This window comes from Protomyctophum parallelum (genome assembly GCF_964188405.1).
Source record: "Protomyctophum parallelum genome assembly, chromosome: 3".
Lineage (NCBI taxonomy): Eukaryota > Metazoa > Chordata > Actinopteri > Myctophiformes > Myctophidae > Protomyctophum > Protomyctophum parallelum.
This window is the reverse complement of record NC_139698.1, coordinates 35,077,492-35,094,530: the sequence shown is the minus strand read 5'-3', so window position 1 is coordinate 35,094,530 and position 17,039 is coordinate 35,077,492. Positions and strand designations below refer to the sequence as shown.

Genomic DNA, 17,039 nt, shown 5'->3' with positions numbered 1-17,039 from the left:
ACACACACACACACACACACACACACACACACACACACACACACACACACACACAGACTGTCATATCTCCTTGGGCCTTCATGGTGTTTTACACTTCATTTAATGTACGACATGTTTGTTTAAACTAATTTAAATTATCTGTTATGGGGGAAAGCTACTCTTTGATCTTGCATAGCTCAAACAAAGATGTACTGTACAAATGGCAATGCAGAAAACCCAGCAAACTCTCATCTGCAGAGAAGTTAAGGGACACTCCCTGGACCAGCTCCAAGGATTGTCAATTGGACACCAATTTTGTAATGTAGACCCAGACAGAATGTTCTTACTCCACAGTTATGTTGAGCCAGATAATGAGGCAAAAAAGGTTTTCCAGATAACTGTGACATGCTCACAAATCTTGACAATAAAAGTCACTTAATAACGCTGCTTTCGGACGGGAAACCATGTATGTCCATTGTCCAAAAACATTACTTTTCAGGAATTAAGTGCTGAAAAGGAACCTGTGATCGAATGGATTTAGTGTAGTTGTCACTACTTTAAAAAATAGTCAAAATAGCAAGCACTGTGACTTGTGACAATGTGAGCTTGAAGGCTATATATCTTTTGCGCATTGCCAAACCACGTCAGACATTAATTTACAAAAATAAATGTGTTCAAACATGGAGATAAAAGGACAGTGTAAACCATTACTGTGTTTGCCATGTCCTACTCACTGTTCTCACTCAACACAGTCGAGTGAGAACATCGTTGGCATCTAGGGAGTGTGTGGGAGATTAGCTGTACACAGGACGGACGGACGGACGGACGGACGGACGGACACACACACACACATACGGACGGACGGACGGAGTGCAAAACATACTCTCTCCCCATGAATTCGGCCTGGTGGAGACAATAAACCAGCTATCAGAGAGGGGTGTCAAACGGACGATGTTACCGGCGCATGTTAACTCTGAATGGTAGTATATACAGTAATAGTATCCTAGGAGGCTTGGGGGCAGGGTGTGTATTCAGTGTCATTGCCAGTGAGACTATACTCCTATCTATTAATGTCTGTTTTAACCTCTTGAGCCCCATTCAATGGCTGTTTACCTCTGAACAGCACTCAACACATCTAATCAGACCTAATCAATCTGCAATTGCAATGTTGATTCTGGGGATTTTCCCCCTGGACCCCGCTGGGGCTTATCCAACTTAAGGTTAACCAAAATTAGCGTAATTATCTATATACAGTATGAGAGTTTAACAATGCCATTTAAGCACAATATGACTAAGATAATATACAGTATATGATAATATTATACAGTATATCTCTTATTTTCTATCCAATTTGGCCGAAGTGCACAGTACTGTCTTCACTCGTCAAGTCACTCCCTGCTGAACAAGCACCCTGACCAACCAGTGGGAATTTGCAGCCGCCCGCCAGCGAGCAACGGCAGTTGGAGGCACCACTGCAGGGAATCGAAACCAGGCCTCTGCTGAGGTGGGCTGGGTGAGTCCTTCGGTATCACACACTAATGGAAATGTAAAATGTGGGGAGTTAATTTAACTCTGAGACACTCATTTTGCTGTGTATTGTTTTGCCCAAACATTCCACCCACCCTCCTGTCTATTCCTTCCTCCCTCTGTAACTCTGGCACACTAGAACTTTCTCTATAAACAGCGTTGTCATTCTCAACCCAACAGTGTGAGAGTATCGTTGTTTTTCCACAATATTATTTTTCAAAACTTTCTGTTCTGTTTCGGTTCTGACGTATGGAAATGAAATGCAATGAAACTAAACCTCACCTCTCAGGCTCAATGCTAACTTTTCCATGCTCATTCTATCCAGAGGAAATGATAGGTCCTTTGGGCACGATGATAAGCATATTTCCAGAGAGGAATGATAATATAATCCTCATCATCTGTGCCCTGTCCCTCCCATCTGCGGTCTTAAGATGACACCATGATGAAAATTCTCCCGGCTCAGTCAGGCTTGACAAATATGTCAGCCGTGAATGAAAAAAGGTTTTATTACAAAGCCAAAGCTTTGCATACACACACACGCATGCACATGCACACAGGCACACATGCACACACCCGCACGCATACATGCACAGATTGCACACACACGCACTCTCCTACACAGTCAAATCAGCAGTGTTAATGTAACCGGGACCCGGGTCCATTTGGGTCAATTTTCACACTTTCAGAATTCAATTTACTGTGCCATTCCCACATAATCTCCTGAGCTCCCACAGTTCCTGGCCAAGGGTCATCAGACTAGTCTGACAGCGTGGGGCAGGGAATGGGGGAGGCAGAGAGGGGAAAGCAGGGCGGGAGAGATGGTTGTTTTGGGATTCCTTTACAATCTGAAGTGGTTTCCTCCCTCTTCCTTCCTCCCTTCCTCCCTCCCTCCCTCCATGCTGTCATCTGTGCGCTGTCCCTCCCTCACAGCTCCCACGCTGCTAACTAGACTCACTAGAGCACTGACACTGCTTTTTACAATGGCCACCTCAGTACCTTATATTGTTATAGAGAACACAGACAAGGGTTCTGTCCTTTGTTTTCCAAAATGTACAGAAACTCACACTCACTTTATTAGAAAACCCCCAAAAATGCACATGCATCAAACACTCTTTATCTTGCCTTTCTAACTCTCTCACCGTCACTCTTCCCTCTGAGCAGGAATTCTTCCAGAACAGAGAGAAGCCGTCTGCTAAATCATCAGTTTCAAAGACTTCCCTTCCTATTCTGTCAGGTCCAGGTTATTTTTATACACCCTCCCGCCCCACCCGCCATCCTCCCTTTCCTCTCCCCGATTCCCCTTCCTCTTTCCTCCTCTCACCCATCCCTCCCTTCCAGGAGCACTCTGTGTGCCAGTCCGTAGTCACGCTAAGCACTTATCTTGTCCACACTGAATGCCTCTGCAATCAAACCGACACTTATCCGGTTGTAAGGCATTCTAATGGCCGGCCAATAATGAAACTCCTGCACTGTGAGTTAACAACTGGCTAAAAGATGCATGAAGTCTACCACGTCGTGAGCAGTGAAAGTGCTGACGACAGCCCGGGACTGTAAAAATTGCTTATGCTGCTGCAGCTGGTGCTGCTACTGTGCATTAAATAATAAGCAAGAATTTATAGCTGCGGACGTGGGTTTGCATTTTGATACAGTCTCTCCAGTGTTTACTATAACAAACTAGGCATCGTGGTGCCACCTGCAGTGGCACAACTTACCCACTACTTGCTTTGGTTATGTGGACTCAAATGGATTAAAGATGGGGTTTTTTTCTTCCCACTGTTGTTGACTACAGCATGATGACAGATTGAGGCAGCATAACATGTTTTGTTAAAAGCTGTCCCTAGGTTTTACCTGTGAGTACACCGTATATCCATAATGGATCTGACATACTTGGAAAGTTGGATATAGTCATGAGTTCTGATGTTAAACTGAGATCTGAGGCATCACTTTATCATGGCCCAGTAGGCATGACTTATTATTATAAATAAATTATTATAATATATTCTACCTGGCTATGCTATTGTGGTAGGTATTTCCACATACAACAGTCATTATTTCAAAGTTTGATAAGATTGATAAGATTACATAGCATAAGATAACATAACATAAAATAAACATAATACGCATTAAATCTTTATTGATCAGGTACAGTATGTGATAGAAAGGTTGTAGATCTTTGTAACTGGAGACTACGTTTAATGTGCCATTTGAAATGAAGGTGTGTGAGCATTATATTAGCCTGTATTATTTTTATATTGTTGGATTTTTATGATTCTATAATTCAGTTTTTTTTATAATTTAATCTTTATGAATGATCTTTATCAACATTTTACTATCACTTTCACCCTGGTATCACTATTTTGCCCATGTCATTAAGGCAAAGATATTCAAGATCTTCTCACATGTATAAAAAAGAAAAGAAAAACAGAAATAGATGGTTTACAAAGTCACAAGGCAATCACGATGTGACTCGTTGAGTAGATCCGCTGCTCTAGAATATTGTTGAATAGGTCTTAAATGGTTATGATTCTAATGCAATGTCTCTTGGGGACAGTATGAGAAGTTGTCCATACCATACGTTAGCAAGTGTGCTGAAATGCTGTTAAGACAGCCATGGTTGATGTGTTCTTGCTTGGCTCTCTTCTTCAAAGGCAAACCACTGCTGCAATCACGTCGATTGGTGATTTGTTCAGACCACTCTAACGATCAAGCGGCCCCTCATTAGAAAGAGGCTGAGAGACCCTCCCTCTTGGATTATTAGAAACCCACATTGACAACACTCGTATTGTAGGGACATATTGAGCCAATGATGCTCAACAACTTTCCAGAGCCGCTTATGCTAGAGTGCAAGTATCACTGTGAATACTGGTAATAAAAATAAATAGAAACTATGAAAAACAAAAGAAAAATGATAAGCATCTTTAATGAAGCACTGCAACTTTTGATGTTTAAATAACCTTATAATTAACACTTGATCCCCCTTCCCCTTATACCTTATACCTCATAAATGCTAAATATAGGGGCCAGAAGGAATAAGTTTAGATTTTTATTTTTCCTAATTCCACACTAATAGTGTGCATAACAGCAAATTCAAATTTAATGAATTGTGGCCAATGGAATTTTTTTCAACCCACCTTTGCATTGATTGGTGTTCTTATCCAGGATGGCCTTTGTTGAAACTATCTTCCCATATCTGTTGAGAGAAAAAAGAACAAAAAAATCATTCTTTCCAGCATGATAAATGTTGTATCTGTTCTCATTTCTGCAGCAGAACTGGGCCAAACAGATGAAGCGATTTTCAGGATTCAAGCAACACGTTCATGAAAGCAGTTCTTAGAAACTGCTTTCTCAATTCACAATATGAGACAATTTCTTTAAGAAGGGTTTGAGCTGAAGTAAAAAAAAAAGAAAGAAAAAAAGAGTTCATAAAGCTGGAGAAAGAAATAGTGCCCCAGAGAAATTCCACGTTAACACCAGGCAACTCATATTTCCTCTCCTTAACCATTTGAAATCCCTCCTGCAGGCCCAGAATGCAGACAGTGACTTTCTCTCACAAATGATGATCGTAACCAGACATCTGTATGGTGTCCAGTCCTGCTCAAAGGTCCTATAAAAGAAATGAACAACCTCTAATATGTCTATCTCTTTCAGTCCATTCCTGTTGTTCATTCAGCCCTTCCCTCTCCCTCAATTTCATTGCATGTTTCTCGGTCCTTTCTCCATCTCTCTATATCTCTCCCTGTCCCCCCTTCAGGCATCCACTCAAACACCCCCCTCTCACTAATCTCCTCTGTCTGTTCTCAGAACAAGGTAATAAAGTTTCTTATCAGTCTCCTCAATCACTCCTCCTGGAAAAAGAGAGAGAGAGAGAGAGAGAGAGAGAGAGAGATGAGGCAGACTAAGACAGAGTGGAAGTATGACACAGATCACAGGAGAAAAAGACAGAAGGAGGTAGAGGATGGTGAGTGATGTGGGGAGGCAGAGCAGCTTGGATCAGAGCCTGGCACACTGTATCCCACATCTTAATTAATAGTCTTAACACACTGACCGACTGACTGACCTACTGTCGGACTGTATGTCTGTCTGAGGGACTGACTGACTGACTGAGATAGATAAGTACAAGACAGAGAGAGGGAGACTAAATCGTCCTTTTTTTTAACATGATAGTCTTTGGCCTTCGGTCGTCTGGCCTGGCAAACACAATAAAGAGCATCATAGGGAGAGATAGACTGATGCAGTGAAAAGGTGTTTAATAAAAGATAGATAGGATTAAGTGCATGTCACCATCAGAGTGCCAACGGAGATTGTTGATGTTGTAATTTTTGTTATATTTGTCTGCTTGTCATTCTTGTTGTTGTCATGTTTATTTTATTCATGTTGTAGCACAGATAATCATGGTCAAAAATAAAATCATGCATTTGATAGTTTCTTGTACTAGGAAGGGTCGGGGAAGGGTTGGAATTGTTCAGTTAGGAAATGTATTTATTTATTTATAACTTGCAATTTACAACTGTATGTAAATGAAATGTTAAAAGCAAATAAAAAAAAATGAGAGTGCCTGAGCCAGCCCACTGTTCTGTCTGTATGATGAATAGGATCAAACATTCAACTCTATCGGAATTTGACAATTTCTTTTTTTTTGTCCAAAGTTTTTGTCCCCAATTTAGTCGTCATCCCCCTTCATTCCCCCAAACACGGGGCCAATTGTCTTTGTATGAATGCATGACAAAGCTGGATGCACCACGGTGGATTCGAACACACATTCGTTTTTGATATTTGATATTCCAATGCACTTTTCATCTATTGATACATAGTACGTGATGACAGTATGACGTATAGGCCTACTGTTTTAGTTAAATGGGGTAGAAAGAAAGAAAGAAAGAAAAAAAGAGAGAAAGAAAGAAAGAAAGAAAGAAAGAAAGAAAGAAAGAAAGAAAGAAAGAGCAGATAACCCTTCAATGTACTTTGTGGAAACTTTATAAAGCCAGAAATAAAAAGAACACCATGTTCTGAGGTGATGTTGTTCCAAAGTCATGTTAGAGACTGTAAACACGGTCCTTGACCTGTGAGATCCAGCATTCCAGACAGGGGAAAACACACACACACACACACACACACACACACACACACACACACACACACACACACACACACACACACACACACACACACACACACACACACACACACACACTCGAAACACTAAATCAGTAGCACACTACAAATGACAGAGCCTGTTTGTTCTAGTTTGTGAGCCGTACTGTATATTGCCTGATTTATACTTGGTAGTGAGCCGTGTCGCACGCTGAAGATAAGCTGATTTACAAGCTCACAAGTTTAGCATAGATTGGCTAATTTTGGTGCGCAATACCATAGAACAATAGAAAATACTTGTACAGTATGTGTGAGCCTGTGTATTTGTGAGTGTGTAAGCATGACAAAGACCTCATGCTTCATCAGTCTTTTGGCACATTATTTGCACCTGGAGATAACTGAAATATATCCAAATATGTATGTGCATGTATCTGTGATCAGAGAGAGAGAGAGAGAGAGAGAGAGAGAGAGAGAGCACATTTAAGAAAAAGGGAAAAAGAGTGTAGTGCAATCTGACCTTGAATGAACATCATCTGCTAAAAACATGATAGTTGACAGTTTTCTGATTTTGGGAGACAACAAACATAGACAGAGACAGAGAGAGAGAGAGAGAGAGAGAGAGAGAGAGAGAGAGAGAGAGAGAGAGAGAGAGAGAGAGAGAGAGAGACAGACACAGAGAGAGAGAGAGAGAGAGAGAGAGAGAGAGAGATGTGATGTGATGTGCATACTCTAGTGGGTGTGCATGATGTTTGAAGTAAAATGAAGTAAATGCTAGCAGTTTTGACTTCAACCATGAAGAAGAAATCCATCTGTCTTTTCTTTCACAACACTGAGGAATCCACAGATGGACTGACGGGATGACTTGGAGGAGAAGAGGAAAGGAGAGGAGGGGAGGGGAGGAGAGGACTCAAAACTCAAAACACTGCACCATATCCATCCAGCTGCTTCATTGTGGCCTTCATTCACGGGCTGTCTGATGTGAAGTTCCCTTTCATTCACACAGTTATACTCCATTGTCGTGAGAAAGTGGCAGAAAAGTACTGAAGATAGAAAAAGCAGATGGAGGTGTGGCGGTGTGGGAAGGAATGATGACATAAAAGGAGAGTGTGAAGAGGTGTTAAAGTGAGGATGGCACAGAATGTTCTTGACCTACACTATGAGACTACTGATATGTGAGACACTCTTAAAAACTTTTTCAAACATGTTATACGTAAGAAAACTTTCATAGACGGGTTTGTGATGCAACAAAACAGCATGTGTCTCTTGATGTCCATAAGTGTGTTGTATGATTGGTGACAGTCTTTCTTTTTTTGTATTTTCATACAGCATACTTGTATACATTGGTCCTCATTCACAACGAAAATGTACGCACAGGTGTAAAGGAGATGCGTAATGATATATCGTGTATTTATCCGGACGATCAACCTACGATTAGCTCCCGTGTTAATCAGGGAACCTGGTGTAATCACTTCATTTGTGTGGATAGCCGGGTGTACCCTTTACGCATTTTTCCCAAGCGATTCGCCTGGTGTCGCCTGGTTTGATGGAACATCCACGCCCATTCAACACCATTTAAGGCAACAGGAAATACGTCATCATAGCCTGCACAGATCAACAGTGAACCGCGATGACAGGCGGGTCTCTGCAGGACAGATCTTCAAGCAAACAGCGCGATGTATATAATTATAAACTAAACTTGCCAACTTGGCACGCATTGCTTCACTCCTTGTTAAAAGTCAGAAGTCAACTGATGTTACAGTTACTTTCACATAATGAGAAAGAAGTTAATTTGTACAGTTCACCACACGACCAAATGCTATATTAAAACTCGACAATGATAAAAGCCCTTACTGATGAATTGCCTGCATGCACTGCAGGGTTATAAAATCTGATCATTTTCCTTTGGTCAGTTTGTATTGATTACTGGGGTGATTTATTCCCTGCCCTGCACTGTCGGATTTGGAAAGCAAATATATGGACATATTTAATCCACCGGACCATGCAGGTTTTGGCTCTTTTTTTCTTGTGTGTTTAATCCGTTTTTGGACTATATTTCATCCGATCCAACATCAAGGTAAGAGTTGGCTATTCTGTGTGGGCCACTGGGGCGTCCGCATGTGATCAATATACATTATTATAAATTAATATCACAACGCAAATGGAGGCAGATATAGGTGCTTGCAGCAAAGGCATTATATTACTCATTGGCTGAGTCTCTGTCAACATCAGTGAGTTACAGTAGTTAGTGATGTGTGATGATCATCAGCTGCCTTTCTTATGTCTGTCTGTCCGTCATGTTTGTGAACAAGTGCGAGTGGAGGTGAGCTGTCTTAAGACTATGATATGACTGGCCGACTTTCAAACACGCTGATGCCATTCAGTAGGCTAATGGTGGTCTTCTATTTCCTTATATACTGTAGCCGACGGACAGCCGCAGTAACCCTCGATTTTGCTTGCAGGGGGGAGATAGGAGAGCCGATCTACAAGCTCACAACGCGTTGCACTGCGAGTAGAAGGCTGCCGAGAGTGAGCAGCGCAATCGCGCATGCTAGAAATATCCTAATAAATAAATAAAAAGGTGTCGGGCTTGCGGGGGCAGTTTCTGTATAGGATCATAGGTTAACTTGACCTTCGGCCTGGTGGAGACAATAATAAAAAAAGATACAGTGTACTATACAACTAGAATATGTTGTTATATAATTATTCTATTTGTATGTACACTGCATCTTTTTTCAGTGTGTACAATTTTCATAATTGGCATAATATGTGACCATGCCATTAACAACCAGAAAAATATTCAAGATTTCATCATGCTTTATCTAGCATGTGATGTGTCAAACTAGGGGGTTTTCATGATGCTGAATACATTCCAAGCATTAGTTTTGAAAAAAAAAAAAAACACTCAAAAACACTCAAACGGCCATGCCCAAATGTGCTGACATCATCAATTTGTGATGACGGCATTGGCCGTTTTTAGCCCAATGAGTGTTTTTTTGCAAAACTAATGTTTGGAATGGATTCAGCATCATGAAAACCCCCTAGTTTGACATGTCACCTGCTAAATAAAGCATGATTAAATTTTGAATATTTTGCCTTCTATAGGTTGTTAATGATATGGTCACATATTATGCCAATTATTAAAATTGCTCAACATATGCAAGTTAGCATCCGGCAGTTTCTACATGCTGGGGACCCATACTAAACATTTCTAACATAAAACCTTGGTGTACTCAACATGTCCGGGTTCACAATGGGGCTCTATGGGCTGGCTACTAGACTATTAGCCTTAGCTCAATGTCTCGTCAATGCAGAGAAATTCTTTAGAATTCCTGCCAGAAGCCAAGTAGTGTTGTTGTTTTTCTCTCAGAAACAACAGAATAGGAAAACAGTAATACTACTGACAGAATTTTCCAGGCTGTTGAGATTCAGGAAGGAATGTCAACACAAAAACACAGCGTTCTGGATCTTGGCACTCAGACGCAATTGGTGCCTACCGCTGATGTATACATGTGTGTGTGTATACGTTTGTATGTGTGTGTGAAGTGTTAATGACAGCCCTCGAAGGGCCCTCGCAGCGTCAGATCTGTGTTTTTCGTTCCCTCGCAAAGCGCTGCCAGCTATGGATGCTCACCGTTTGATGTCTCCTGAACCATGATTCACTCCCACACACACACACACACACACACACACACACACACACACACACACACACACACACACACACACACACACACACACACACACACACACACACACACACACGTATTCTTTCAACTCCTTTCCAGGTGCATGTACTGTATTATACGAGTGTGCATGCTGCACATTCTCGTGTGTGTGCAATGCATGCCTGTGTGTGTGTGTACACATATACGTATCTGTGCATGCTTGAGTGGATGTGTGCATGTGTTTGTCTCTGTGTGGTATCTCCTAATTGGGGATCGGATACAGCTGTCTTGTCTCTACCCCCCCTCGCCAGTTTGACTCAAACAGATACAGGCAGCCACAGCAGAGGGATTGAGAGTCGTGTGGTTATTCAGACATGTTCACTCCCAAATATATCCTTTAGCATCTTCACGCTCCTATAAAGAGATTAGATTTTTCTGCAATGCATTATGAATGTGTAAGATGCCTTGATGTCACTGCGACATAAAGTTTATGAACCCATATGGAAAAAAAAGTAGAAGAAACATATATGTTGTCCTGTTGCCTCCAATAGTAAGTATTTACATTTTTTATGTATGTCATTTACATGTATGTCATGTAAAGTACATACTAGATTTTATATGTGAACTCTTGAAAGTGGCCCATTTCATACAATCCTCATATAAGACAATAAAGTGAATTATGTATGAATCAAGTAAACAACATGTATGTGATCTATGAGGTAAGTACATGGCAAACTGTATTTTCCTTACATGTTCCATACAATGTTTGTAGTTTTAAATTATATGAGATATATCCTTTCCATATATAAAATGTATATGTAATGTATATAAATATATGTATTTTATGGTTTGTAACCATTTAATTTACAAGAAAAGTATGCTTCTTTTATATGATTTTTATAACATTGTTATATGTCAGCCAATACATTATACCTTATAGTTATAAAAAAACATATGTTTTATCTATGACTATATATAAGTTTTTATATGTGAAGTGTATGATAGGTATAAAAAACATTACGCGCTATAGACCCCTGGGAGATAGTTGCTGAGATGGAGCACCACACCTACTATACCATCAGCTCCCAATTCTTCCCGCATCACTTGCACCCAAGCCGTGCTACTCATACGCTGAGTTGCCAGTGCCCAGGATCGAACGCACAAACTTGTGGTCTTAAGGCGAGAGCTCTACCGACTGAGCTACCCAGTGTTTGATATGCTCTCTTTATGTTTTTTGTTTTTTTTAGAAGATTCTTATAAGTTACCATAGCAGTATAAAATAAAATGCATTGGGAGGGACATGGGGGGACATTGGTGGTGACACTGGAAGGGGGGGTACTGGCTGGGGGGGGGCACTTGTTGGGGGGGCACTGGGGGGTTATGACACACTGGGGGGTTACTGGCTGGGGAGGACACTGGCTGGGGGCACTGGGGGGGGAATCACACTGGGGGGACACTGGCTGGGGGGGGCATCACACTGGGGAGGACACTGGCTGGGGAGGACACTGGCTGGGGGGGGGGGGGGGGGCATCACACTGGGGAGGACACTGGCTGGGGGGGGCATCACACTGGGGAGGACACTGGTTGGGGGGGCATCACACTGGGGAGGACACTGGCTGGGGGGGGCATCACACTGGGGAGGACACTGGCTGGGGGGGGGCATCACACTGGGGAGGACACTGGTTGGGGGGGCATCACACTGGGGAGGACACTGGTTGGGGGGGCATCACACTGGGGAGGACACTGGTTGGGGGGGCATCACACTGGGGAGGACACTGGCTGCATTATCTCCTCATTGCCTAACCAATCGCTCCCACTTTTCACACAGGCATTGACAATATGAATATGGAGGGCGTAACGGAGCCCTTTTTCCGATTTGACACATTAATGATTAATAATTAATTTATTAGTGCGACCAGGGCGCAGTACCCCCGGTGGGGGGCAAATATCTCATAACGGGTAAGGACTAGTTATTTAAATTAATCAAATAATATATTTTATTTATATATATATATATATATATATATATATATATATATTATCCAATTCACAAGAGGGTTTTCAATAGATCATGTTTAACTAGAGGTTTAGGCTACAACCTATGTCACACCGCCAATCTGACCAATATGCCTCAGTCATAGGGTTGAGGGATTTGAGCAGGGTTAGTACCGTTGTATCCGTGTGTCTGTGTCCCTTTTATGCCCATAGCAGAGATTCCTGAAGTCATCAATATATGCCCATATATTACAATGCCCATATATGGACATATTGACTGGATTGGCGGTTCTGGAAAACCGCATATCTGCACTAGTCGACAGCAGGCACCGCATGAGTCCTTGCCGATGCACGTGCCGAGTTTGAAGTCAGTAGGTCCCATTATAGACATGTATGCACATGAGTCATGACCATACTGTATATAACAGTCCGATCTGTGGCTCTGGACAACAGGATCTCCATACATGCCTATAAGGCCGTATTGGGTTTGTTTCATAGTCATAGTCATAGTGACATTCCTATATGGGCAAATCGGGTGCGGTTATGTCTGAGTCATTGTGACGTGGCCGTGGTCCGCCCGTCACCAATTTGAATATAGGATGTCACCCACATACAAGTACATGTGTTTAGTTGTTAGTCTTCGCGAGCAAAATAATATATTCTTCCAGGTGGAATTGTCGTTTCTGAGCAGAGCATGTGAGCGGAGCGGAGACGATCAAAGGATACGATTTGAAATGACAGTGACAGGTTTTAGCTAAACAAACCACACTTGTTTTGTGAGTCCCCTCTCTCAAATCGGGTGATCATGATAACCCACAGGATTTATTATTGCCTGTCTTACAAAAAATGCAATGCCTAGTAGGCATTGTATGTTTTGTAAGACAGACAATAGTACATTTGCCTACATGAAAAGGGGGGTGATTTCAAGCTGTTTATCTGTTTCTTACATAGGTAGTCATGATTTTTTGGATTAAAACTTCAGCCGAGGAGCATTCATTCCAAAAAGTGTAGCACCAAATGAGTTCATGCAGCATCTTCCACCAGAGTGTTATGGCACAGAGCATTATCTTGATCAGTTGTCAGGTCATACCCTTGATTATTTTTCAGAAATAGCAGAACTACAAGCTCATAGCACGGCACAGTATGAGCTTGTATATCTGCTATTTTTGAATAGCCAAAGAGATTTTTCAAAAACAGAAGAACTACAAGCTCATAACGTGACACGAAGCTACAGTATGAGCTTGTATCTGCTATTTTTGAATACCAAAGTATAAAATGACACAGATGCTTTCCTGGGTTTAATGGCTTAAGTAGACTGTACAGTGTTTTTCTGGGATTAAGAGAGGCCATTTGTATACATGCAACGGAGTGCTCCCCACTTGTTTGCATTTGTATTAGCAGTTAATTGGCACCATCTGTTTTGAGCACCTTCATTTGTAAAATACACCCAACTAAACTAAACTAATCTAAACTGAGCATTGAGTGACGATGACAATGACAACACTGCAGAGAGACTGGCCAGACATGATGTGGAAGGTGAGGGTTCTCCTTGTCCAAATATTTGCTTTAGCTTAACTATCATAGCTTAGTTATCATATCACGACTGAACGATCTGTTACCAAACCCTAGACGCAACATGAGCTGAAGATTGGATTGATGGGTAGTCTTCTCAAGCACACCTGTTTGTGATAACGTGCATAAAAGAAAGGTGAGAGAGAACAAGGCAGCAATTGTGAGAGAAAGAGAAAAGAAAAACATAGGCGATTGAGACAATGACTAAATTGTTACCGAACAAGACAAGTGAAAGCAAGCTGGAGAGAAATTGTCCTTGTGTGTTCTACTTTAGATTCTGTTGGCGTTCCGCTCTGTCCCAAGACATTAAAAGTGTGTCCATAGTTTGGGCAGCTGAGGGAATGATTGGAAATGTCAGCTGACAGCAGCACTTTTCACTGACACTCCAAGACCTGGCACGGCTACAGAGATGGAGGGGGGGAGACAGTACATAGAGGGAGGGATAGAGGCAGGAAGGCGGGTGTTGGCGGTGACAATAAGGATGAGAATGACATTGAGAATAGTGTGTGTTTGTGTGTGTGTGTGTGTGTGTGTGTGCGTGCGTGCGTGCGTGCGTGCGTGCGTGCGTGCGTGCGTGCGTGCGTGCGTGCATGCGTGCGTGTGCGTGTGTCATTGAATGACAGGATCTTTCACTCAGTCTTTTTTCCCATGCAACGAAGGGAGCACAACCCAAGGCGAAACAGCCCTCCCCCTCTCGCTGACCTTTCCTAAATGTTACTGGCCATTTGGCACACTGACTGGGCCTCTAATGAAAATTTTATTGGGCCCCATTTTTCACTGCGATCGTCCAGAACAGCCTCAGGGCTAACCTGAAATACAGCCGTCTACAACTGCAGCTGACACCCAAGCACACTGCTGTGTGTGTGTGTGTGTGCCTCCATGGCTGCTTGCATGTGTGTGTTTGTCTGTAGGGGAACTAGAGAGGATGGGTGGGGTGCAGATTTTCCTTTGAGGAAGCACAGAGGAGGTACAGAGCGGTCAAGAACAACATTGTTGATACTCATTTGTTGAGTATATGTGCAGTTAGTGCAGCTGCGCACGCACACATGCACGCACCCATATGGCTAGACTACTGCAGAGATGTTGTAAAGACCTACAGCTTGTCGACTGCGGTACTTCAGCTTCGGGTCGGGTTGGGTCGGGTCGGGAAGGGAAGGGAAGGGAGCGGAAGAGAAGGGAAGGGAAGGGGAACTCACGGTTGGCAGAGCTTGATGAGGTCCTGGTCGGTGGTGGCAGGCGGCAGGCCTCTGATGTACAGGTTGGTCTTACTGAGCTGCTCCATCAGACCTCCTCCATGTCCACCTCCATGTCCACCTCCCCCTCCGGTGGTACCGGGGCTGGGAGGAGCCATGGGCTGGGGAGGGGGGGCATAAGACTGGAGAGAGAGAGAGAGAGAGAGGTCATGTTAAATATACTGAATACATATTTTACTTAAAGGGTGGCCACTTTGGTAGAGGTTAAAGTGTTGTATACTATTTAAGAAAACACGGACTGGATCCACGGATCCGAGTGTGTTGTTATTATGTTGACAGAATCAGCTTATTTGTTTATGTTAAACAGCTAAAAGAGTGACTTTGATAGTACACCGTACAAAGTCAACAAGGAGTGTACAATGTGCATGTGGGGCTCTCAGAGTTACATTTTACTCCTGGGATTAACAAGTAATTTATGTATTATTTATGTACATTCTGAATGAGTTGAACTCATCATTAACATAGTTTGCATTTTAATTGCAGCCTTATAAATTCGTATTTACAATACATTGACAATGTCACACTGAATCTGCATCCCTGTCTGTCTTTTAGAACTAAGCAATTGCTTAGTTTATACTTTTCCATCCGATGGTGTCACACACTGAAAATATCTACATCTTTTAGCTATTTTCACAATACAACACAACTCAGCTCTATTATCATATCACAGGTTTATACAGTAGGTGCAAAAGTAAGTGACCATTGCCGTTTCAAGAAAGATTGAAAGTGATAGAGAAAGAATGAAACTGGTCAGAACACCATACCCAACAAAATATAAATTTAAGAGTGTTTACATTCTAGGGGGAGCAGCTAAAACAATGGCCTGACATTGGACTGGCATTGACAATATTCAAACATGTGAGGAGTGGTGTCAGAGCTTTGATGCTCTTCCAGTGGTCAGACTAATCATTCTGGTGAAAGCATTGGCTCCACAACTGAGACCCAGATGGTACAGGTTTAAGATGATAGTAAGTGAGCTACTGTGCCAATGATTTGATGTATGAGGAAAGGACCAGGAAACAAGGCGAGAGAGAGAGAGAGAGAGAGAGAGAGAGAGAGAGAGAGAGAGAGAGAGAGAGAGAGAGAGAGAGAGAGAGAGAGAGAGAGAGAGAGATGTTTGCATCATACTGTATCATTAATGCTTGGTGATGTCCTGCCAATAAAGCATATTTGAGTACTGTGTGTGTGTGTGTGTGTGTGTGTGTGTGTGTGTGTGTGTGTGTGTGTGTGTGTGTGTGTGTGTGTGTGTGTGTGTAATGACAGGTTGTCATCACCCGGCACAGAGTGTGAGCCAGCCTCGATATTAATCTATTACCTGTACTTCCCCCTACCACCTCTCATCTCACATGCGCGCGCACACACACACACACACAAACACACACACACACACAGTAATGCATATAAAAGCACAGACACATCGATAGCACAAAAATACCGCACTAACAAGACAAAGGCACAAATAGCCCAGAGGGATGCAAACTCTAACAGAATACATGAACACAAATATAGCGATGAGAGACACAGTGAGCGCTTATGGCACAATTTCATTGACACATCGTTCAGTCGTGAGCTAACCGTCGGGAAAGAACCAATTAGCACACATAGGCACTTGACACAGTACAGAACAAAGAGGGGGAAAATATTATAGCATGAATAGCAGCAGCTAATCTGATTGGCTATGACCACGCACTGTACGTGACCCTGGATACTGGCTGAATGGATTTACTGTAGGAGATGAAGAGCATGTATCACCAGCCCTGATGTCTGTACTGGACCATGGCCGTGCAAGTATCACCAGCCCTGATGTCTACTTTGCTTCATTGACTGCTGAGTGCAGAGCCAGAAACTGTGAACCTGGGCATATCAAATCATATGGGTTATAGGAGTTATAGCCACCATGTCTGTCATCTTATCTGTCGTTTCACCGGAAAGGCGGAGTGTACTACATATAAAATAA

General features: G+C 42.5%; 1 protein-coding gene across 1 annotated transcript in view; it reads right to left on the bottom strand.

Annotated features, from left to right (window-relative positions):
- rbms3 (RNA binding motif, single stranded interacting protein) overlaps positions 1 to 17,039 on the bottom strand; it is a 152,268-nt gene that overhangs the window by 101,110 nt on the left and 34,119 nt on the right. The window contains exons 2-3 of the mRNA XM_083761134.1: positions 15,026 to 15,204; positions 4,638 to 4,696 (exon numbers count right to left, since the gene is read on the bottom strand). Coding sequence (XP_083617260.1) covers positions 4,638 to 4,696; positions 15,026 to 15,204 — 238 coding nt within the window. The remainder of the gene's footprint in view (positions 1 to 4,637; positions 4,697 to 15,025; positions 15,205 to 17,039) is intronic.